The sequence below is a fragment of the Trichoderma ghanense genome (assembly GCF_004382785.1).
Source record: "Trichoderma ghanense strain CCMA-1212 chromosome Unknown scaffold_8, whole genome shotgun sequence".
Lineage (NCBI taxonomy): Eukaryota > Fungi > Ascomycota > Sordariomycetes > Hypocreales > Hypocreaceae > Trichoderma > Trichoderma ghanense.
Genome location: NW_027395671.1, coordinates 1279650 through 1301901, shown reverse-complemented (window position 1 = coordinate 1301901; position 22252 = coordinate 1279650). Strand labels below are relative to the sequence as shown.

General features: G+C 54.0%; 8 protein-coding genes across 8 annotated transcripts; 5 read left to right on the top strand and 3 right to left on the bottom strand.

The window, feature by feature from the left end:
* Positions 1-823: 823 nt before the first annotated feature.
* On the bottom strand, positions 824-1901 carry CCMA1212_007055 (uncharacterized protein; the record flags this gene model as incomplete). The annotated part of the gene is made up of 4 exons (XM_073704234.1): positions 824-1156; positions 1235-1418; positions 1475-1593; positions 1683-1901. The coding sequence occupies 4 exons, from the start codon at positions 1899-1901 to the stop codon at positions 824-826; spliced, it is 855 nt and encodes a 284-aa protein (XP_073557374.1).
* Positions 1902-2403: 502 nt separating this feature from the next.
* On the top strand, positions 2404-4475 carry CCMA1212_007054 (N-acyl-D-glutamate deacylase; the record flags this gene model as incomplete). Its single annotated transcript, XM_073704233.1, has 5 exons — positions 2404-2667; positions 2880-3226; positions 3284-3465; positions 3528-4091; positions 4156-4475. 5 exons carry the CDS (start codon positions 2404-2406, stop codon positions 4473-4475), a joined length of 1677 nt encoding a protein of 558 aa, XP_073557373.1.
* Positions 4476-5869: 1394 nt separating this feature from the next.
* Positions 5870-8209, top strand: CCMA1212_007053 (uncharacterized protein; the record flags this gene model as incomplete). Its single annotated transcript, XM_073704232.1, has 1 exon — positions 5870-8209. The coding sequence occupies one exon, from the start codon at positions 5870-5872 to the stop codon at positions 8207-8209; it is 2340 nt and encodes a 779-aa protein (XP_073557376.1).
* A 686-nt stretch (positions 8210-8895) lies between these two features.
* Positions 8896-10509, bottom strand: CCMA1212_007052 (uncharacterized protein; the record flags this gene model as incomplete). Its single annotated transcript, XM_073704231.1, has 4 exons — positions 8896-9582; positions 9639-9865; positions 9922-10056; positions 10113-10509. 4 exons carry the CDS (start codon positions 10507-10509, stop codon positions 8896-8898), a joined length of 1446 nt encoding a protein of 481 aa, XP_073557375.1.
* A 1033-nt stretch (positions 10510-11542) lies between these two features.
* On the top strand, positions 11543-12095 carry CCMA1212_007050 (uncharacterized protein; the record flags this gene model as incomplete). Its single annotated transcript, XM_073704230.1, has 2 exons — positions 11543-11557; positions 11595-12095. The coding sequence occupies 2 exons, from the start codon at positions 11543-11545 to the stop codon at positions 12093-12095; spliced, it is 516 nt and encodes a 171-aa protein (XP_073557377.1).
* A 1234-nt stretch (positions 12096-13329) lies between these two features.
* Positions 13330-16788, top strand: CCMA1212_007049 (uncharacterized protein; the record flags this gene model as incomplete). The annotated part of the gene is made up of 3 exons (XM_073704229.1): positions 13330-13365; positions 13564-15433; positions 15518-16788. 3 exons carry the CDS (start codon positions 13330-13332, stop codon positions 16786-16788), a joined length of 3177 nt encoding a protein of 1058 aa, XP_073557582.1.
* A 236-nt stretch (positions 16789-17024) lies between these two features.
* Positions 17025-17952, bottom strand: CCMA1212_007048 (uncharacterized protein; the record flags this gene model as incomplete). The annotated part of the gene is made up of 3 exons (XM_073704228.1): positions 17025-17463; positions 17528-17798; positions 17847-17952. 3 exons carry the CDS (start codon positions 17950-17952, stop codon positions 17025-17027), a joined length of 816 nt encoding a protein of 271 aa, XP_073557583.1.
* A 1659-nt stretch (positions 17953-19611) lies between these two features.
* CCMA1212_007047 (Beta-hexosaminidase) lies at positions 19612-21475 on the top strand (the record flags this gene model as incomplete). The annotated part of the gene is made up of 2 exons (XM_073704227.1): positions 19612-20991; positions 21047-21475. 2 exons carry the CDS (start codon positions 19612-19614, stop codon positions 21473-21475), a joined length of 1809 nt encoding a protein of 602 aa, XP_073557580.1.
* Positions 21476-22252: the final 777 nt, after the last annotated feature.

Sequence of the window (22252 nt, the reverse complement as noted above, 5' to 3'; positions counted from 1 at the left end):
ACTATTTGTACAGAACTGCGGCAAGTTGAACGCATCCAAAAAGCATACGAAAGCGTCACTAGACGGTATTGAAGTGATGATGGCTCAGTCCCGGCTTTAGAGCCTAAGTCGCCCATATCAAGACCTTCAATGAATTAACTGTGCTGGTGAAAACATCCCGTACGCTTGAACTCAAGACGTGTGATGTATGAGCCTTTAACCTTGATGGCAGATGTCTCGCTCCCAGGCTTCTTAGTTCATCTGCAGTGACCACATTATCTGGGGAAACTAACACTCGCGCAAAACAAAGTCAACAAGGTCCACCAGTTGTACATGACGCTTCTTCATTGGCGTCGCTAGCAGTCCATTCTTCTCAGCGGTTCAATGGTACCTAGGGTGCTGGTGTAAGCGATCAGAAATAAGCCGATGAGGTGCTCTATTGTTCATCGCCAGCCAAGTCAGGCATGAGCGCGGGATATAGATAGAGCGGTGCGTACGCCCGGAGATATGGAGTTGAAGGATTTGGCGCTGGCTGTATATCATTTGTAAGTCGAGCTCGCCCTGCCTGGAAGCATACAAGTTTATTGTCAAAAGCTAACAAATGGCTTCGCCTATTAAGTTTCTGTTGCTCTTCTTGGCTTCGTTGTGTTGCTCGGCATCTCGAAACCTGCAAGCCTGTCATCCTCACAGAGAACGATCTTCGACGGGCCAGGGAGTGGATGGCAGCTAAAGGAGAGGTGATTGGTCAATTTATGAGAAACATCCCGCTATTGAATATGTAGGCTAAAGATGACATGTTGAGATTCGGTATAATATGAGATTCGGTATATGAAGGGTATGTTGATCATGGCGTTAATTCGTACCCCTCAGTTCCCTCATCCTCTCTCTTGGTCAACGGCCGAAGTTTATCGAGATCGACGCCCTCTATCGTCCGCACATTCAAGGGCTGCATTGCCATGTTCTTGTGATATACCGCTAACGCCTTCTCTTTCCTCTCTGGCGGGAGCTTGTCAAAGACGCTTATAGGGGGGCCATAAACGTTGCTGAACACATGGACGCCACAGGTTTTACAGAACGTGGATCCGGTGAACTTGCCTCCTGTGAGGTATTCAAAAACCCTATCTCGACCGTAGATTCTCACATTGTCTTTGGTTGGATAAGTACCGATGTATGCCATCTAGATGACAGCTATTATTAGCAAAGCACACCATCAGACCACTTACAATTGGCCAGCTCGGGTTAACGGTTTACATACTCTCACGCATTTACTGCAATTGTCTTCTTTCAGCTCTTCATTCTCCAGTGCGCCTAAAAGGGCGGCTCGAACATGACCACAGTGACACGAGAAGACAGCTTTTGCAGGTGTCTCGCCAAGCTCATGCGACAATGGTTCAATCGACCTGGTATCGCCTTCGACCTCGACGACGCGCAAAGCGGATCTGCGACATGAATTAATGTCAAACTCCGCAATAAAAGCCATGGGCAATAGGCTAACTCAAGACTAAATGGGTTGACATATGGTTCTCGAAGCGTTCGGATGTTGACCAGGAACTTGTCTCTCAAAGGCCCGGTGAGATGCTCTCCCTCAATTCCGCTGCCGCAGTGGCCACAAAACTGCATCACCGATAAGCATTCAATCAAGCATATCAAGCACTAGCACCTCATGATGATGAGTGGGGAGAGTGCAAGCCTATATGACCTACTCTGTCTTTGAGAGTAGACGCCCGATACTCCACGAGGCATCCCTCATCTTTCAAGATCGTAAACGAGCCCTCTTCCGGGATAAGCCATAGGTATCCCTTCTTCACGCACAGGCTACAGGTGCAAGAGATTGCCGATACGATCTCTGGCGCTGAGACTTGGAAGCGATAACGACCACAATGGCAGTTGCCATGATACACGACATTATCCACGACAGACATGATGTCTCAGTCCGCGAATATTTCGCAGCGGGGTTCTGTTTCTGTAGACGGAGACATTTCGAGAGGGGTAAACCATCAGCTTTTCTCGAGAGTAGTTAGGGCTTGAATTCGCGACTAGGGCACGATGGGAATCCAACGGACAGTAAACTGATCCTTCGGACCCTTTGTAGAATAGCAAGCTGGAACATCATAACCGACGAGTTGTTGCATTTGCATATCATGATAACAAGCCTGCAGGGCAATGGATCCACCCGCCAACGATGACCCCGGACGAACCTGAGTGATGCTGGTGTTTATTCCCCATGGCTAGAGTGAGGGTGGGTGGGGGTTCGGCTTCTCCGCACACCGGAGCAGTCGGCCTCTGGTCTCTATTTTGATGCGTTCTCTCTTCTATTTATCCTTATGAGGTTCCCCGACTTGACCGCGGACAAGATTCTCCCAGAACCTTTGTTTGAGCGCATTGAATCTATGCTTGATTTGAGCTGCATGCGGATACTCAGCAATGGCAGCCGATATCCTTTTCGAATCACCAACCGTCATCACCGGCGATGAGTCTGCCGAACCGTTCGTTGCCGACGTGTTGGTCTCTGGCGGCTTAATAGCCAAGATCGGGGCCCCCGGCTCGATAGACGTTCCCTCGACTGCTCGCCGGATCAGCGCAAAGGGTCATGTTTTGTCTCCCGGATTCATCGACATGCACGCGCATTCCGATCTCTATCTTCTCACACATCCAGAGCATGAAGCAAAAATAACCCAAGGTTGCACGGTAGGATGATTCCCACGGGAGCTGGCTGGTGTAACCCCCCCCCCCCCCCCCCATCCTAATCGCCCCCACGGAGAGGGACGGAGCTCCGATGCCATCCATCGTTAGCGGGGCCATTTTATGGGATCTGGACTCCGTACCTCCTGTGCAAAGGCGTTGAAGATGCGGTAATCAATTTGTGAGAGTTGATAGCTAATCATGATTCAACATGGCAGACTGAGGTTGTTGGCCAAGATGGCATCTCTTACTCACCAATACGCAACCTCGACCAACTGAGAGCCATTCGGGAGCAGATTGCCGGCTGGAACGGCAACCCCACTGACGAAGAATGTCAGACAACATTGAGCGGCGTCGGCATGTTTGAATGGAAAACTGTGGGTGAGTACCTCGACTGCTTAGAGCGCAACAAAACAGCCACAAACGTCGCCACACTGGTGCCGCAGGGCAATCTGAGGTTGCTTGCATGCGGTCCGTATGACACGCCTGCATCGCCCGAGGAGATTCAGGATCAAATCCAGCTATTGCGAGAGGCAATGGCTCAGGGCGCCGTCGGCATGTCCAGGTCAGTACATTCTACATCTGATGTGACGAGGAGACACATTTTTCTGACTGTCATTAGTGGCCTCACTTATACCCCCGGCATGTACGCCTCAACGTCAGAGCTGGCGTCACTCTGTGAAGCACTGGCAAAGGAGTTCCCTGGTGCCTTCTACGCGCCTCACCATCGCAGCTATGGGTTCCAGGCCATTGAAAGCTATGCTGAGATGCTGGGACTGGGCGAGTCGACAGGTTGTCCCATCCGTATGTCTTCCTACGTCCCTTGCCACTAAGATGAGCGAAAGTGCTCAAGCGGATGAACTTAGATCTCACGCACGCAACTCTCAACTTTTCGGAAAACAAAGGCAAAGCGCCTGTCCTGATATCCATGATTGACAAGTCGCTCGAAAAGGGGATCGACGTAACGCTCGACACATACCCCTATCTCCCCGGTAGCACAACTCTCGCTGCTCTCCTACCCAGTTGGGCGTCATCAGGCGGCCCGTCAGAAACGCTCAAGCGGCTAGAAGACGCAGAGACCAGAGACAAGATCCGCGAAGCCGTCGAAGTCACTGGATGCGACGGCGGTCACGGGATTCCGACGAACTGGGAAGAGATCCAGATCGGAGCCACCAGCGAGCCGTCTCTAGCATCGTATTCCGGGCGCAGAGTGGCCGAGATTGCCCAGTCGCTAGGAAAGCCGGCGATCGAAGTGTTTTTTGAGTTGCTGCAGAAGGACAAGCTTGCGACGAGCATCATCATGCATGTTGGCAACGAGGAGAACGTGCAGCAGATCATGCAGCATCGCGTGCACATGGCGGGCAGCGATGCAATCTTGCATGGCAAGACGCTTCACCCACGAGCATACGGAACGTTTCCTCGATATCTTGGTGAGTTTTTCATACATCCTTTTTGCCTAATTCTGTGCGTATTCCAGCTAATGTTACATGTAAGGCCATTACTCGCGCGATCTGTCTCTTATCCCCCTCCCTGCCATGATAGCCCATCTCACTTCTCGCCCAGCAAAGCGACTCTCCGTTTACCCCTTCCGGGGCCTCATCGCTGAGGGATCGGCTGCTGACCTGGTGCTTTTCGATCCGGAGACTGTCAAAGACATGGCAACGTACGAAGAGCCCAAGCTGCCAAGCAAGGGCATCAGATACGTTCTGGTGAACGGCCACGTGGCGCTGGACGAGGGTAAGATGACTGGCGCACGAGGTGGTAAGACGTTGAGGAGAGGCAAAGACGGAAAGGTCAAGGCCAGACATGAGTAAAGGATGCAGTATCTTATTTCAACGTAAATGGATATGTATTCAAGAGAAAGTGACAGCACAATATTGATTTGGATCGAAAGGGGTTGAGGGGGTCCTTTGACACATGTCCGTTTCATCATGATAGGTACTTACATCTGCAGCACGGTTATTAGGCGCGGCATCTGACATCGAGATCGAAATGGGGCTGTGCAAACGTCAGCCCCAGCGGCTTCCATCGTCCCGGTTTCAGTCAAGGCCGTCTTTAAACCCTAAACTGCACGAGCCAAGCTTCATCTGCACCTCGATCCTTGATTCAACCCAGAAGCTAACCATCGCCACTCAGTCGTTGTAATATAGTCACTCAGCTTCATCTACTGTCCCGTGGGATTCACGGTGCAAGTCATGCATACTCCATTTTCTGCCTGACATTCAATACGGTCGGTTTCCCAAGGCATCTTGCCTGCGGACATCAGAAATTCCACCCACTCCGCTTGGGGGCTTTTTGTCATGCTTGATTTCCTTCCTTGGGTTTAGGGCTCTCAACTGGTCCCATTCTAGTTCTTGGTCCCGTCGCTCTAGCTGGTTTCGAGGAGAAGCTTGCCAAGTTACATGTTGGTCGACAGTCACGCACATTGTAACCCAGCCGCTAGATCTATCTACAGGTCATTTGATTGGTTAATAAGCTGCATGAGGTGTGACGAGACGGAGCCAAAAGCCGCGTTTGTTGGTGCTCTGCTAGTAAGGCTGATTAACATCCAACCCCCGCGTGGCGGTTCTCAGCACAACGGTTTGTGTTGCAACTTTAAGAAGAGCTATTTTTATCCGTCGCTGTTCCTGAACCCGTTCTAAATTAGTAAAAGCCATGATTCGGGACCGAAGCGTTCCAAAGGATTGGTCCTGGCGAAGCTGGGGAACGAGGCGCCAGAATTGCTTCCATTGTCAAGCTTAAGAGCAACTCGCGTTTACCTGATTTCCCATTTCTCATGATAAATACTAGCACCCTTTATCAATCTGATCCCGTTCAGACCCATGCTCATTGTGGATTCCTCCCGAATAGAATGACCAGGCGATCTTATCCATCACTTTAGCCATCTACGCCAGTCAGCACTATCCGACTCGCAAGTCTAGGATCTCATCAAGCTCCCTGCCGCTGCTGGCATATGCGGGCATTTATACAGCTACGAGGACAGGAGACAAATTAAGAATTCTTCTGCTGGGAGCTGGGGTTTGCGGTTTGTTGCCCTCGAGAAGCACCGGTCTGCTTCTTTCGTTAATTTCTTGTTAAGCTCGACATCACTCCGACGAAATTCAACTCTCAGACACGTTGAGACCGCTGAAGATACCCATTCCTCTTACTCGAATCATAGCATTTTGTCTCTCTTATCCTCGGCCTCGACCTGCCGACCTTCGTCACCATGCCTTCTTCATCTCTTCCCTTCCGCCGACGCGATCCAGTTGCAGCAGCAACTCAAGCCCCCAGCTTCAACGACATCATCTTCCCCAAGATCTACGAAGAGGCCTGGGGTGCCTCCAACGGCAACATCGCAGATGATCGGTCCGAGTTCGATCGGGCGCGCATTTTCCTGCTGCGCATTGCCAACATGACACCCGACCCCAAGATCATCGAAGAGTTGCGTACCATTGTCGCCAACCCGCAGAACAGAACAATACAAGCTTTGGCCACGGCCATTCAGCACAGGATATTCGGGGACTCTCATGGCTCGTTTGCCACGACGCCCTTGATGCAGGCTGTGCGATTCATGCTCCTCAAGGCCCGCGTGCCAGAGCTTATCCTGTCAGACCGAACAAGATCCGTTGTCGACTTCTTCTTCGATCCGACGCTGGAGCGGAACCTCAATCCTCCGCCCACAGGGGATGTATCTGTCTACAGGTATCCAGCAGGAAGGCTCAAAGTCGCCATCATAGGGGGCGGTCCCACGGCGCTGGCCTCAGCCATATCGATTGCAGAGAAAGGCGCCGGCAGCGTGGAGGTCCACATGTACGAAAAGCGCTGGGTTCAAAAACTCCTTCCCAACGGAAGCGTCATCGTCGACTACCCCCCTTCCGCCAAGCGGAGGGACCAGGTCGTGACTCTACAAGACTCCGTCACACGACTCCTCAGCAAGCCATCGTTCCAAGCCCTCTTCGCCGGCAGACCAGAGCGAGTGTGGCCCGGCTCGGCCAACATTCAGATCCGAAAAGTCGAAGATCGCTTCCTCAAGCGCGTACAAGATCCAGAGTTCCAGGGGCTCATATACCTGCACTGCGAGGGGGTCACCAGAGAGGATCTCGCCAAAGTCGGCGACTTTCATGTGCTGCTTGGAGCTGATGGTGCTGCCTCTTGGGTGAGGCAGTCGTACTTCCAGGGATATGAGAATGAGCGTGGGAGAAGCTATGCGCTGGGTTTGGCCTTTGATCGACCTGCTGGTTTGCCGTGGTCGCAGCCTCTCAATGTCTTCTTGACTCTCGGACAAACGCGATACCTCTTGAACGCGAGTGATCACGACGGCCGAGGGTACTTGAACATGCAGCTCACCGAGGAGGAATGGCACGAGATGGTGTCAGTCGACGGACAGCCCGTTCACTTTGGCAGGCCCGGATGCTTTAGGAAGCCAGACGGAAGCATTCCCGAAGGCTTTGAACCAAGCCAAATCTTTGCACCCTCTGCAGATAGGAGCAGTCCCCTGTGGGTATCCATATCGGATGGTCTCAAGCTGTTTGGGTTCAAGGAAGAGGAAGTCATCAATGTTGTGCGCATCCCCATCATTGTTCAAGCCGTAAGAGAAGGCGTGCAGATGCTTCCACCGCAAGACTCGATCAACGTCAAGCGCCCCCATGCCCTCGTTGCCGTAGCCGGCGATGCAGCAATGACGGTGCATTTCTGGCCCGGCCGAGGGCTCAATAGCGGCATCAAGGCCGGCCTGGCTCTGGGAGACGAGCTCGTCCACGCCCTGAACAACGGCAAGTTCATCGGCATGCCCATCGACGCTCTGAAGGAATACAACGACTTCATTCTCAAGCTTCAAGGACGAGAACACGACAAGCGAAGCATCCCAATCCTCAACCAATCCGGCTCCCCCGAAATGCTCGGCTGGCTCCTGCAAAAAGCCAACAGCGTCCCCGACCAAGTAGCCATCGAATGGCTCATCGGCGCCATGACCCAAATCGCAGACCGACTGCAGCGAAGAGATGACTGGGCGTACGATTTCGTCGAAAACGTCGAGCCTCAACTGCGCATTGTGCTGCGACAGCTGGATACGGTGACGCTGAAGGAAATGGCCGTCAGCTTCCCCTGGCCGACACGGGAAATGGCGGGAGCGGAAGTCTTGCCCATCCGCTCCATGAAGGCTGAGGAAAAGCAGAAGTGGCTCAATAACCTCTGGGGCCTCCTACGTGACGAAAGAAGTAAAGAAGGACGCGCTCCTCCACCTCAGGAACGGGATGGATCTCCTTCGGCAGCGAGATTTGAAGCGCCCAAGGGCGGTAAAGCCAGACCCGTGTCTCTCATGCCGCCGAGTACGAACAATGTTCCCAATGGCGTTGGGTCAGCGAACTTGAGGAGGAGCAACGCCACCCAAAGTGTGAGGCACAGCAGGAATCTTTCGGTGCCTGGAGAGGGAGCATCGAGAGCTCGGTCACCGTCACCGGGTGGTGAAGTCAGCATCGGCAGGATGTTGACGGTTCACAAGAAGCCGCCGACTTCCGTCTTGGGGGACGCCTTGTCGCTGGCTCTGTTTCGTGTGGAGGATCAGTAGATGGCTTTCAATGTCTCGTATCTTGCTGTTATTAGCGATTGCTTCATAGACACGCGATGCCATATGCATTATGCCTCACCGAGCCGTTTGATGACAAGTAACGCGAACCATCTCTGGTGCCACCATCACTGTAATATAGCCCTCCAGATCACAAGTGAAGCCCCAATCTGTTGCGTTGAAGCAATCCCGGAATCCTCGAGATCCTCGGAAACACGGTTTATGCACGGATCGGCCCGGCTAACGTGTCAACCTGTAAACGAGAAAGCTAATCTGGCATAGTTGACGAGATCTCGCAGTGGCGTCATCTCGGCAAACTAGTTGCTAGGCCGCACAAAACGACGTTGAAACGCAAGAGCCAAGAGATTGGCGAACTTGGCGCGATTCTTGGCCAGTCGATGCTTGAGTAGGGACATGGGACAGGTCCAAATCGAAGACTCCCAACCGATATATACGTTCCAGCTCGGCATCGCGTATAGACATACGCAGCTGGTTCATCACGGGACTCGGCCCCTGTCGCAGACAACGGCGGACAATCGCCTTGTTGGCTCATCGCCGGAAGATCGCAGGTTTTTATAACTAGGCCATGTCACATCGCACCAGGGATATACTGTCACACGCATCTGTAATGTTCATCAAAGCTGCGAATTGATAGAGCAACTACCCTCTCTATATGAGATCTCCCTCCTTCACTGTCCCTTGGGCACAGTGAGCTCCTCCTCGTGGTAGGTGGGAATGGAGTCAGACTTGCCCATGCCCAGCTGGTTCGTGTCCCAGCCGTGGCTCTCGAGATACTCGCGGAATTTGTCGTCCTCCTCGACAATGGTGTCCTGGCCGACGTTGGGGAGGCAAAAGAAGGCAATAGCGGCAGACAGCAGGCACAGCGAAGAGGCGACCCAGAAGGGGTATTGCGCAACCTTGGTGGGATCGTCACCACCGGCCTTTTCGATGTAGGGGAAGACCCAGGTGCCAACAAATGCGCCAATCTTGCCAATGGCAGCGGCGATACCGTAGTAACGGCCACGGACACCAGTGGCACAGGTCTTGGCGGCCAGAAGACCGATGTTGTTGCCCGGACCAAGCTCACCAAGACTCAGGAAGATGCCGTAAACGACGGCGAAGGCGGCGATGTGGGTGGAGATCTTGGCGTAGACACCGGCCATGATGTAGCCGACAATGGCCTGCAGAGAGACGCCGAAGATGAGGGTGTACTTGGGCCCGATCAGGTCGCTGACAAAGGCACCGATCATAGTGCCAGGGATGTAGAACAGGTTGATGACCGTGTTCCAGCCGAAGATGGTGGTGAGAGGAGCAGAGTCGGAGTAGACGCCGGCCAGGATAGATGAAGAGTAGATGCCGAACGCATACGTGGAGAACTGAGGGTACATTAGAAATCGGGAATCGTGGGAGTGACTATTGTGGCAATACTGACATCGTACAGAAACCAGATGATGCTGACAGCGAGCAGCCGGAAGCCGTAGTAGCGGAAGACGAGCAGATAGGGAGTCTTGTGTCGCATGGAGTTCTTGGAGAACTCCTCGGGCTCTTCGAGCTTGAGTCGAAGCACAAAGAGAACCAGGGGGAAGACGACGCCGATTCCGAGCGAGGTTCGCCATATGGTGCTAAGGTGGCCGTTGTGGGTGGCAGCGGCGACAACATCTAGGTCGAGAGCGTGAGCAGCCAAGATCAACAACAAGCGGCGATTAGAGACCTACAGGGAACAAAGGCGCCAATGACGAAACCCCAGTCAATCATGGTGTTGGTGAAGAGGATGAACCAGCGGTTGCGGGTGCCAGCCTTGAGCTCGCCGCTCGTCTCGGCACAGCCAACACTACCAGCGGGATACTCGCCTGGAAAGAGTCAGTTGCAGTACAATCTCAGAGGGATACTATTCGATGCAGCGAACCTCCAATGCCGATGCCGACAAAGAATCGCCAGGCAGTCAGCATGTTGAACATGCCAACAGCATCGCCATGGTAGTAAGAGCCGGCGGCCAGGGCAGTAAAGACAACGAGGATGGCGGTGGACACCAGCAGCGAGTTGTTGCGAGACCAGCGGTCGGCCAGGAAGCCAAACAACAGCTGTCCAACGACGGTGCCAGCAAAGGCGATGTCGGACACGTACTTGCTGGCGTTGCTGGAGGTGTAGACGGTGCCGTACTGAAGCTTGAGGACCGTGTTGACCGAGCCGATGACGTTGTTGACGTAGCCGTCGGAGAAGAGACCGGCGCCGCAAGCAAAGACGGGCAGAGCAGTCCGGAAGAAGCTCTTGCGGGGAGCGGCCATCTCAATGGCGGGCTCCATCGTGGATGGCAGAGGGCTTCCAAGTGAGCAATGCAAGAGGAAGACGGTTGACTGTTCACAGGTCGACTCGGCAATGGGTCGAGGACGACGACGAGAGGGACGACGAGGACGTTGTTCGCTGGTGACGGAACCGAGGAGCACGCCGAACGAAGGGGTAGCAGCGGCTATTCATATCGATTTGCTCACCGGGGTTGGTGCCACAAGATTGTCCCTGTATGCACTTTGGTCGTACGCCTTCTTCGGACTCCAGCCTTCCCCCCCATCATGCGCTAGTCTGCAGCAACCTGCGCAAAGTGGTATCGAGGCAGCATCGAGAATCCACACAGCATGCTGCTGCTAGCACTCACGCGCACTAAAGCCAACAGAACCCATGGCGAAGAGGCTTGCCCGTCAAGTCGAGCGGCAAGGCGCTAACTGGTCATGGTAGCCATGATCCGAGTCCTTTGGAGTCCCCGTGCCCCCACCCCAGGATCAGAGGTCGACAAGGGACAAGGGCCAGGATAAATACACCCAAACCGCCTCATTTGGCAGATGCGAAGAAGAAGGGCCGTGTAAAGACAAGGCCATGTGCGTAATGCTGGGATTCCCAGTGGCTGGGCTGGGGAAAAGAGGGCCGTGGAGGTTGTGGGTTCATTCCATGTCTTTCCAAACTGGGGGCTTCCGTGATATTGTCTCTTTCTCTGCCTCTCGTTGGTTTCTTTCTTCTTCTTCCAGGAACGACGAGCTGTGTCCCTTATTCAGATATCCGGAGTTGGCAGTTGATCTCATGCTCGTTCTGTCGGCTCGTGTGTGCCGGCCTTGGCGGCTTTGGGCTCTCGGCGACAAGTAGTACCTGCACCTGTGCGGGCTAGTGCTGGTAGCAGCGTGTACATGCCGTCCTTGCCTATCAGTGGACGCACTTTTGAAAGTACCTTAGGTACCTACAGGCCACCTCCCTCTGATCATGAACATCGCTGTGATCCGCTTGTTGGTGCTCGTAGTATTACAATGTACTTTGTATGATCTTGAGACGCATGCGCGCCTCTCCGTCAAAATGCAGACGCAACCCGTATGTGCGATATATGTGAAGCGTTACATGTAGACAGCGGCGGCCTACCCTAGGAGAAAGATCTGTTCAGTTAGTAGTTGTAGAAGGTGGCACAAGCCGAACGAAGGCGGCTGTCTGGGGGCCAACCATCAACAAGAGTGCAAAACCTCTCATCAACCTCTGGTCCCAGCGTCTCAGCCCGCCCATCTCGCCCACGTTGACGGCACAACTCCACTCGTCGGCCCATCGGCCGCAAAATGCTTTGGATCAAGGAGATTCAAACGGCACAAATCCCATCGATAGCGGTCCCGTTACGGCACCGTCACACAACGCGTGCGGCCAGATGGTGGCGCCAGCTAGGAGGCTGTTTCCGGCCGAGGAGTCGGACAGACCGCCAAACAGAACGCCGAAAACGTTGACCGAGCACCAGCAGGAGGGTGAAGCTGTCAACAGTCGCGATGCACGTGGAGGGACTGAGTCGCTGCTTGTTGAGGCAAGATGGGTCGGAGTGGCCGATGTCAGCACTATCGGGACGCTCTTGGAAAGGCTTTCAGGTTGACATGGGACGGGCAGTCGCCACACCAACAAACCCGCGATGAGTTGCGCCGGTTCGAGGCCGCTACAACTCGCAACCAGCACAGGCATGGCCAGGTTTGAGGCAGAGCGCTGATCCAGGTCTAATAAACAGCGGCTGCTGGGCGCACTGTCGCGAGCCCACTCCTGTGTGATGCTATTGAATGGAACATTGAAGGTTAATGCACATTGGATGTAAGTTAGCCCACCTTGCCCACCTTGGCGCGCAAGAGTCCCAACTGTCAATCACGATCAGCATGTGACAGGCTGCCGGCAAGTTCATTCCGGAACAGTGCACCCGTGTTTGTTACGGTTCAGCCCTTGTATGAGAAGGGGAAGTCTTCCAATGAACGATAGCGGATGCGAAACGTTTCTAGTCGATACAGGCATTGGAAAAAGAAAAGCTCCAGCAAGGGCAACCGATCAGGTTCCAGCAGACAACATGACCACGAAGCTGAAAATGCATGCGACTCTGCAGGGAGACTTCAAATAAACAGGGATGACGGCAGTGGTGGGTCGGAGAAAAGTGCCACCGGGGCTACAGCGAGCCGTTTATCGTGTCCTTGCCTCGTGAGGCTGCCGAGGCTACTGACTAGTGACATCCAATCCATCCTCTACTACCCTACTACAGTAATGAATGTCTCTAGACTGCTCGACAAAGACTCAGATTGAGAGCGAATCCTGGCCTTTTCTCTCTCTCTCTCTCTCTCAACAGGTCAAAAAGATACGACACGCAGATACTATGATTGGCCGATGTGGATGACATATACTGTAGATTCTGCGAAAATGGAAGCCATACGCCATGTGGGAATCCCTGGCTTGCACAGGGCCAAAATAGCAGGCCATGTGCCAACGGTCGAGCCTGTGCCTGGCACGCTGTGGGTATTTGCTAACAATGGACTTGAAGTCCCACCCACTCTCAGTGCATTACTCAGGTCGCCCTCAAACACAGCCAAACTGCGAAGGCACCACCACCATCAGCCGCGTGCTCCTTTCACCTCGAAGTGGACCAGCGGCTTTTCCTGCTTCACCCGCTCTGCCAACCAGCCGCCAAACAACTTCGTACCTTGTCCATTCCCTTCTTTTCCTACGGAACCGACGACGCATCATTAGCTCATCCTGTCACCTCTCCGTCGATCCACACGCTGCCGCTCTAGCGCCTCGAGACTGGAAGCTATGAGGCTCACCTAGAACCGACGACTCTCGTCTAATTCTTCGCCATGCCTGGCGCATCATCACCGGATCTTACTCTGAATGTTAGTCTCCGCCTCGTCTCGTCTCGTCTCCCCTCCCCTCCCCTCCTTGTCTTGATGAACCAGGGCAGCACATGCATACTACTATACTGCCTGCTCCCCTCCGCCCTTCTTTGTCTTCCCTGGGCCAACCGCGCTTCATGCTTCTTGCGCACAGACTCGGCTGAGCTGACCCTGCTTTGCCTTCTCCGATGCCGTTAGACCAACACCAGCACCAACCATGACGCCCTGACATCGAGGTCAAGCCAAGAGCCGGCCAAGAGCGGCTGCTTGAAGCGCTTCCTCGTCCTCGTCTACGCATCGCTCGCCCGCCGCCTCGACGCCATGAGCAGCTTCGCAAAGGTCGACTTGCTGCGCTTCGTCCGCTGGCTCGACTCGCCGCTGGGCCACGGCGTGCTGAAATGCACTCTCGCCTACACCATCGCCAGTCTCGCAACCTTCCTCACGCCGCTGTCCAACTTCCTGGGCACGCTCGACGGCAAGCATGTCGTCGCCACAATCACCGTCTACTTCCACCCCGCGCGGTCGACCGGGTCCATGATCGAGGCCGTGCTTATTGCCGTCGTCGCGATCGCATACGCTGAGCTTGTGTCCATCCTCTCCATGGTTGTCTCGGTCCTGGTTGGCTCCGTCCTGGGCCTCGTCACCTTGGCGCATGTGCTGGTCGTCGTCATCTTCATCGGCGGGGGCTTTGGGTTCATGGGATGGGTCAAGCAGAAGATGGCAAACCCCCTCGTCAACGTCGGCAGTACGCTGGCGTCGCTGGCCATCATCTCCGTGGTCACCAAAGAGAATGCCGTCATATCAAACGTCTTTTCCAATCAGAAGATTGTCCAAGTCTTCAAGATGCTCATCATGGGAATCACGTCCACGGCTGCCGTCAACGTACTGGTCTGGAGGGTTTCGGCTCGCCATCTGCTGAGGACCTCCATGGCAAAAGCAACCGCGTCGCTGGGAGGCATGCTCTCCGCCATCTCGGCGAGTTTTCTCAAGGGCGTGGAGGAGGAGCAGATGTCAGCGGGCTTCACCGCTTCTTCGGCCACTTACAATGCCACCTACCCGCAGATGCTCAAGAACTTGCGCGAGGCCAAGTTCGAAGACTACTTTCTTGGTAGAGAGAGAATTTACTTGTTGGAGAGATCCACAGTCAAGGCGATTGAGACCCTAGCTCGCTCCATAGGTGGCTTGCGCAGCGCGGCTAACACCCAGCTGTCCCTCCTGAGGCTGGCCGAGTCGGACCAAGGACCACCGGCCTTGACCCGATTCTTGACAGTATCGTCACTTGGTGATTATGAAGGCATCTCGCCTGGCAGTCCGAGCCCGAGGAGACCTTCCAGAGTGTTGAGCAGACCCGGCTCTCCAGGACAGACACCTGGTACTTCGACTCTTGATGATGGTGATGATGGTGGTGACGTTGGCGGTCCTACGCCGTCCTCTCTCTTCAAGTTATTTGTCGATTTGATGGGCCCGTCGATGGAGGCTCTCACGCAAAGTCTTGTCCTGATACTCCGAGAGCCCCCATGGGAAACTGCCCCCAAGGATGAGGTTACCATCAGCGACGAGCTTCGCCAACCGCTTACCGAAGCTCTGTCCCAGTTCAACGAGGCGAGAGCCGACGCCCTGCAGAAGTTGTACACAATGATTGAGCGAGAAAACTCCACGTCGAGGCGGATACAGGCCGGCTTGGAGGAGGTCGCCGCAGCGTGCGGGCACTTCAGCTTCAGCTTGCAGACGTTCGGCGAGGAGATGCAAAAGTATCTCGACGTCCTCGACGACCTAAAGTATGTCAGCGATCATAGCAAGCCAAGCTGGCGCTGGGTGTTGTGGTGGAGGAAAGATGATGTCGCCGCGCAGGGTCGCAAGTTGTCTACGTTGCCTTTCGAATCATCAGCCGAAGCCGAGAGCCTCATCAAGCCCATCAGAAAGCGTGACGTGCCCAAGGGTATCCCGGATTCCATGGTCCACCGCAGGGATACGTACAACTGGCAAGCAGCTCCCAATTCGAGCAGAATACTATCCACAATCTCCCAGTCTATCCTGAAATTTGCCAGAAAGATTGCCCGAGACGACAGTAAGCAATCAATGATGACCTATTTGTTGAGATTTTTGTGCTGTAACCAAGACCACTAACCACCTGCTTCTGTGTCATGAATAGTACTCTTCGGAATCAAGGTAGGCATAGGCGCCTCTCTGTGGGCAATGCTTGCCTTTATAGAGGCGACGCGAGATTTCTACAATCACTACCGCGGCGAGTGGGGGCTTTTGTCGTTCATGATTGTCTGCTCCATGACTGTTGGCGCTTCCAATACTACGGGTTGGGCCCGATTCATGGGGACATTCTTCGGTGCCGTCTTTTCCTTGTTCAACTGGACCGTGAGCCAGGGCAACGCCGTCGCGCTCATCTTACTGGGCTGGCTCGTGAGCTTCTGGAACTTTTACCTCATTGTCGCCCGGGGCAAGGCACCTCTGGGTCGCATGACGATATTGGCGTACAATGTGTCGACGCTGTACGCGTACAGCTTGAGCCAGCGTGTTGAGGACGACGATGATGACGAGGGTGGGATACACCCCATCATGATGAAGATTGTGAAGCATCGAGTGATATCGGTCACGGCCGGTATTCTTTGGGGCCTGATTGTATGCCGGGTCATCTGGCCCATCTCGGCCCGCAGAAAGTTCAAGGAGGGCGTCTCGATGCTGTACCTTCAGATGGGCCTCATCTGGAGGCGAGGACCCCTCGCTATCCTGCTTCGCAGCGACTGTTCCGAGAGCTACCTCAAATCCGGGGAGCAGGTTGCCATGCAGCGATATGCCAACCGCCTGGAGAGTCTCCGGCAGTCGGCCGCGTCCGAGTTTGAGCTCCGCGGGCCGTTCCCTATGGAGACGTACGGTCGCATCATGCGGTGTACGAACCGCATATTGGACAGTTTCTACGCCATGAGCCTCGTGGCCCACCGGGACGGCTCCCTCAGCCCGGGCGAGCGCGCGCTGCTGGAGTACACGGCAACGGAGCGGGCCGTCTTGTGCGACCGCATATGCCACGTCTTCCAGGTGCTCGCCAGCTCGATGATGCTGGAGTATCCGCTGACGGATGCGGTCCCCAGCGTCACCGGTATCCGTGATCGGCTGCTCGCCAAGATCTTCCAATTCCGCAAGGAGCATTCCGCCGAAGCCATGAGAAATCTTGGTTATGCCGGAGAAGCGGAAACAGAGAATGGCGAAAGCAGCCGCGGCGATGCTACTGCTCTTGTCAGTGGTAACGGTGGCGCTCGCGTAGGTGGAGTTGTGGCGGAGGAGAAGGATTATGCTTTGATCTACGCATACACGCTGGTGACAGGCCAGGTTGCGCAGGAGTTGAAGATTGCCGAGAAGGAGATTGAAAGTCTGTTTGGTGTTCTCAACGAAGAGTCACCGCTGCTTGTATAATCCTGGCATAGCACGGAGGATTATGGGCGGCACGAGATTGGATACCCGCATACCGGACACACCTTAGCATACGTGCATAGCAACGAGAAGTCTTATGATGACTATAAGCATAACGGGAGTATGATAGTAATAATAATAATAATAATAACACAGAGGCCTGCTCAGAAGAGAAATCGTATGACCGCGTCTTATAACATCCCCTCTACCTCCAGTATCAGCATCTTCTCACCCCGCTCTCATTGAGTCGTCCCTTCGGATTCATGCTTCACTGACGCTCCCGCGGCCGAAACCCCGGAGAAGGGACACGTCCCTCGCGCTGCTCTCGGCCTGCTCTCCTCTCCATCAGGCGAGCCATTCCCATCCGCATTGTCCTTCATGTCCTCGTCTTCCAGTATCTTCTTGCCATGCAGGTATCCCTCGCGCTCAATCTCGATATCGGAGTCGGGGCCCTCGAACTCGGCGCCATCTTTGACGTGCCACTTTGCCATGAGGTCGTTCTGCACCCAGATGACCTTGTTGAGGGCCTTGACTAGGGCGATTTTCCGCTGGATGTGCAGGCGCGGATGGGACAGGATGGCTTCGTTCATGATATCCTGGATGAAGCCTAGACAGGCGCCCAGGTGGACGTATTCGATGTGTAGGGGGTGTTTTCTGCCGAGGCCGACGTGCATCATTCTACATTCATGGTGAGCTTTGTCACGAGCAAAGTCCGGTCCATGTGGTGTATATATAGACTTACCCGACTTTGTCGAGATACTCCCAAAACTCCATCTTACTGGGGTCCGAACACAGTTTATTCAGATACGCCCGCAGAAACATTTTTCGATGCAAGATCTGTGGGCTATTCTCGTCGAGAATATCATCGAGAGGACCTTCGAAGGATGTACTTCGTGTGGTGAATGCGCGGGCGGTGATGTCGTACTGGAGGAGTTTCTTGTAGACAATGTTGACGACGGCGGGGATGAGGGCTTTGATGTATTTGGAGTCGCTGATGAGGGCGTCAATGTCACCTGTAAGAGTTAGACGTATGTATTGAGTTGCCGTTGGTTGCTACGTACGGCTTGAAAAGTCGAGGAATGAGTGGAGGTATTGGATGCGGACTTCGAGGTTGGTGTAGAGATCCTCGCGCTGTATGTGTTTTATCGGTCTTGTGTATGGGTTCATGGCGACCTTTGGTATGATTCTATACGTATGAGAAGACTGTTTTTTTCTTGTTCTCGATGAGCGGGAAGCGATAGTTAGATTCAACGAATAGATTAGGAAAATTGCAGGCACAAGCACCTCTTGAGGGTAAGGCAGAGGAGACGCGGAAGTGGTCAATGCGAGGAGACGTGTGAATGAGTTGTTCTATTTTGCTTCATCAAATGTTCTACGCAGGTTTATTTATCAGGTAGTTAAATATGTTTCCTTGCATATCAATTCGATAATGATAGTAGAGTCAATAGAAACCGAGCCATTTTCATCAGCTGCTGGGCTGAATATGCATGATCTTTACGGTCAGGCCATACTGGGAATCGTGATCTGGAGAAAAATGGTACGACGGGTGGGGGATAGGACGATGTGATGTAATCTGCTATGCGTAACCCATTATTGGCTGTTGGCATTGGCTCTCTCTGTTTGAGGGAGAAAGTGATGTGATGGGATTGTTCTGGGTCGAGATTTCGCGCATTGTTTGAGATCAATTGCTGAGCTGATGCTTTGCATAGAAGACGGTGACAATGTTACTATTAGCACAAATTGGGCATTACTAGTGCGGACGTGACTTTATCACCTTTCAGCTCGATCGTGGCTTAATACGATTACATGAGAAGCTTTGGTTGGCGATGTCGACGTCTTCTTGATCTCTTACGTGTCTTGGTAAAATCCCAGGACTCAATACTGGCGTAGCCTTGAAGTCAGGATAAGCTGGTGTCGTCAAACAGTTCACATCGTTACCGAAACATTGAGACGCGAGTGTCATGAGGCTGGCTGTTTTCAGCTATCGGGGATAGAAGATCGGACACGTTCGCCAGAAAACCAAGGAATTTCTCCATGCTACCGGTACGTTCACGACAGCGTTTCAATACTCGAGAATACCATTTCAAAGCCTTCATTCGCTTTCAAAATCATCATTGACTCTTCTTTGACCGCCGATAAGCAGAGCTGCGTTCTACCTGCTTCAAGGCGTTAGCTTACCCCGTCATTAGCATCCATATCGGCTTCTGCCGACGATCGGCGACCTCAATTTATCCAGCGTCATTCATCTCCACATCTCGAGCATGCATCGAGCCGCTTTTGGCTGTGGACAGCGCTCTGCTGAGGTGTGAAGAATTGCTATACTTGTCATTGAAGTGAGAGCAAGATTGGATACAAACAACAACCAGGCTGGAAGCGATTTCTCCGGACACACATTGGGCCTCAGTCGATCCGCCGGCCACCAGCTCTGATTCAACTCAACTCGGCTCCCAACGCGAGATATCGGACTGTCGATGAAACGTTACGCTGCTCCGCGCCAACACATTCACACTAATAGAGCAGCAGCAGTACGACGCGAGCCCGGATCGGTGAAGCTGGGGAGCGGCACTTGCTGATCTGCGCGAAACTTTGGGTGACATACGGATTGAATCCTACTGCACTGGATCTGCATCACCAGGGACCCGGAACCGGACAAGGGACGAGAGGACCGGAATCACCGTTGCAAGGAGCGGGAGACGACGTCTATTTAAGTTACTTCCATGCAACCGTCTCCCGAATCTGCTGGCCCGGTTTCCAAACCTCCAACTCGTGCGTGACATTGATAGCATCCTTTACACCACAAGGTCAGCCCGCCTTGGATCCTCCGCGATGATTTACAGGGCCATCGTCGCCACACTGGCCCTCAGCAGCCCGGCCTCCGCTCTGTGGCCCGTGCCGAAACATTCCTCGACCGGCAACGGCACGCTCTTTATTGACCAGACGGTCCAGGTCACGTACAATGGCGAACAGGTGCGGTGGACTCTTGATGATGATGACGCCGGATTCCGGGACTATGCTGAGACCAGGATCGATAACCAACAGGTCGCCTACACGGCCGGCTACGTGCCGCCCAGCGGACCGCACTTTACCAGCCGCGAGATCGTCCAGGGTGGGCTCTCGCGCACCTTTGGCGCCATCTTCCAGCAGGGCTTCGTGCCGTGGATGCTGCGGGAGCGAGACTCGGACTTTGAGCCGGGCCTTGGTGGGACACGCATCGGGACGCTGCAGATAATCCAGACGCAGCACGACAGCCCGGATACCTTCAAGCCCCTGAGCGGCTCCGTGAATGAGTCGTATGCGCTGGACGTCGATGCCAAGGGCCACGCCTCCATCGTTGCGCCGTCGTCAACTGGCATTCTGCGCGGCCTGGAGACGTTTTCGCAGCTCTTCTTCAGGCACAGCTCTGGAACCGCCTGGTACACGCAGCTTGCACCTGTTTCCATCCGGGACGAGCCGAGATTTCCTCACCGTGGTCTTCTGCTGGACGTGGGCCGTCACTGGTTCGACGTTTCCGACATTAAGCGAACGATTGATGCCTTGGCTATGAACAAGATGAATGTGCTGCATCTGCACGCAACTGATACGCAGTCGTGGCCACTGGAGATTCCATCTCTGCCCTTGCTGGCCGAGAAGGGCGCCTATCACAAGGGCCTGACCTATTCTCCGAGTGATATCGCCAGCGTGCAAGAGTACGGTGTCCACCGAGGCGTCCAGGTCATCGTAGAGATTGACATGCCGGGCCACGTTGGAATCGACAAGGCGTATCCCGGCCTCAGCAACGGGTATGGCGTGAATCCGTGGCAATGGTACTGCGCACAGCCTCCCTGCGGATCTTTCAAGCTGAACAACACCGACGTCGAGAAGTTCATTGACAAGCTGTTTGATGATTTGCTGCCGCGCTTGTCGCCGTACTCTGCTTATTTCCACACTGGTGGCGATGAGTACAAGGCGAACAACTCGCTGCTCGATCCGGCACTTCGCACAAACGACGTTAAGATCCTCCAGCCGATGTTGCAGCGATTCTTGGATCACACACACAAGAAGGTGCGTGAGCTGGGACTCGTTCCCATGGTTTGGGAAGAGATGATTCTGGACTGGAACGCGACGCTGGGCAAGGATGTTGTTGCTCAGACATGGCTCGGCCAAGGAGCGATTCAGAAGCTCGCTGAGGCTGGACACAAGGTGATTGACAGCAGCAACCAGTTCTACGTAAGTGCCCTTTTCACCTCTGTAGCGGCGCTGAATGCTTACTGTTCTTTATCAGTATCTCGATTGCGGCCGTGGAGAGTGGCTCGATTTTGCCAACGGCGCCCCCTTCAACAACAACTACCCCTTCCTCGACTGGTGCGACCCGACCAAGAACTGGAAGCTCATGTACTCTCACGACCCTACAGACGGTGTATCCGACGATCTCAAGAAATTCGTCATTGGCGGCGAAGTGGCCGTCTGGACAGAGACCATTGACCCGACCAGCCTGGACACCATCATCTGGCCGCGAGCAGGAGCGGCAGCCGAGATCTGGTGGTCGGGCAAGACGGATGAGCACGGCGCGAATCGATCGCAGATTGACGCGCGGCCGAGACTGTCGGAGCAGCGGGAGAGGATGCTGGCGAGGGGGGTGAGGGGGACGCCGATTACACAGTTGTGGTGCAGCCAGGTTGATGTTCACAACTGCGAGTCTGGGAATTATTGATGGCTTATATGTTTCTACTACGTTATGACTTTCGTCTGCCTCTTTCACGGCGGTGGTAGGCGATCGCTATTATGAGTAATGGTTACGAACTATTCTCTAGATCAATAGTAATATGGCGGTTGGGTGAGCAAGGCCCTACTTGCTGATTACAACAGCTGCACTTGCTGCTAACATGCAGATATTCTGCTCTCTATCAAAGATTCCATTCAATTCATGGGAAGGCATTTACATCACTTGCAAGGGGGCAACTCCGCAATATGGAGCAACGGCTTCGACTTCCGAGATGATTTGTCATTTCCACGTCAACTATCTTCGCTCTGCTCTCACTAACATTATACTCTCCAATGCTGCTATTCTACCTAGACTGGCAACTCTTGTTGATGCTCGAAAAAAAGGGGGTCAACTGGGACCTGACCTTTGAAGCTAAGCCCGTCGATTCTCTCCGAAATCCCCGATTCGCGGATTTCTGACATCCAGGGTAGCATGCCGGACTCTAAGACGCCCGTGGCACGCGACGTGTACCACCGTCTGGCAGTTGAGTTCATTGTAGAAAGACTGAAAAGTCCCAAATCTCGTATTCACCCTCGTTGATGCAACGGTATCGATCAGGGGACTGCTGATGTCAGGCACCCGACGGCTCTTGGTTGACCCAGTTTCTGTGCTCATTCTTTCACAAACAGTGGGTTATAAGAGGAAACGCCACCCACCTGAACTGGCACTTGAATCGATCAACACCACGAAACCGTTCAGCCAAACTACACATGTCAACGAGACAAA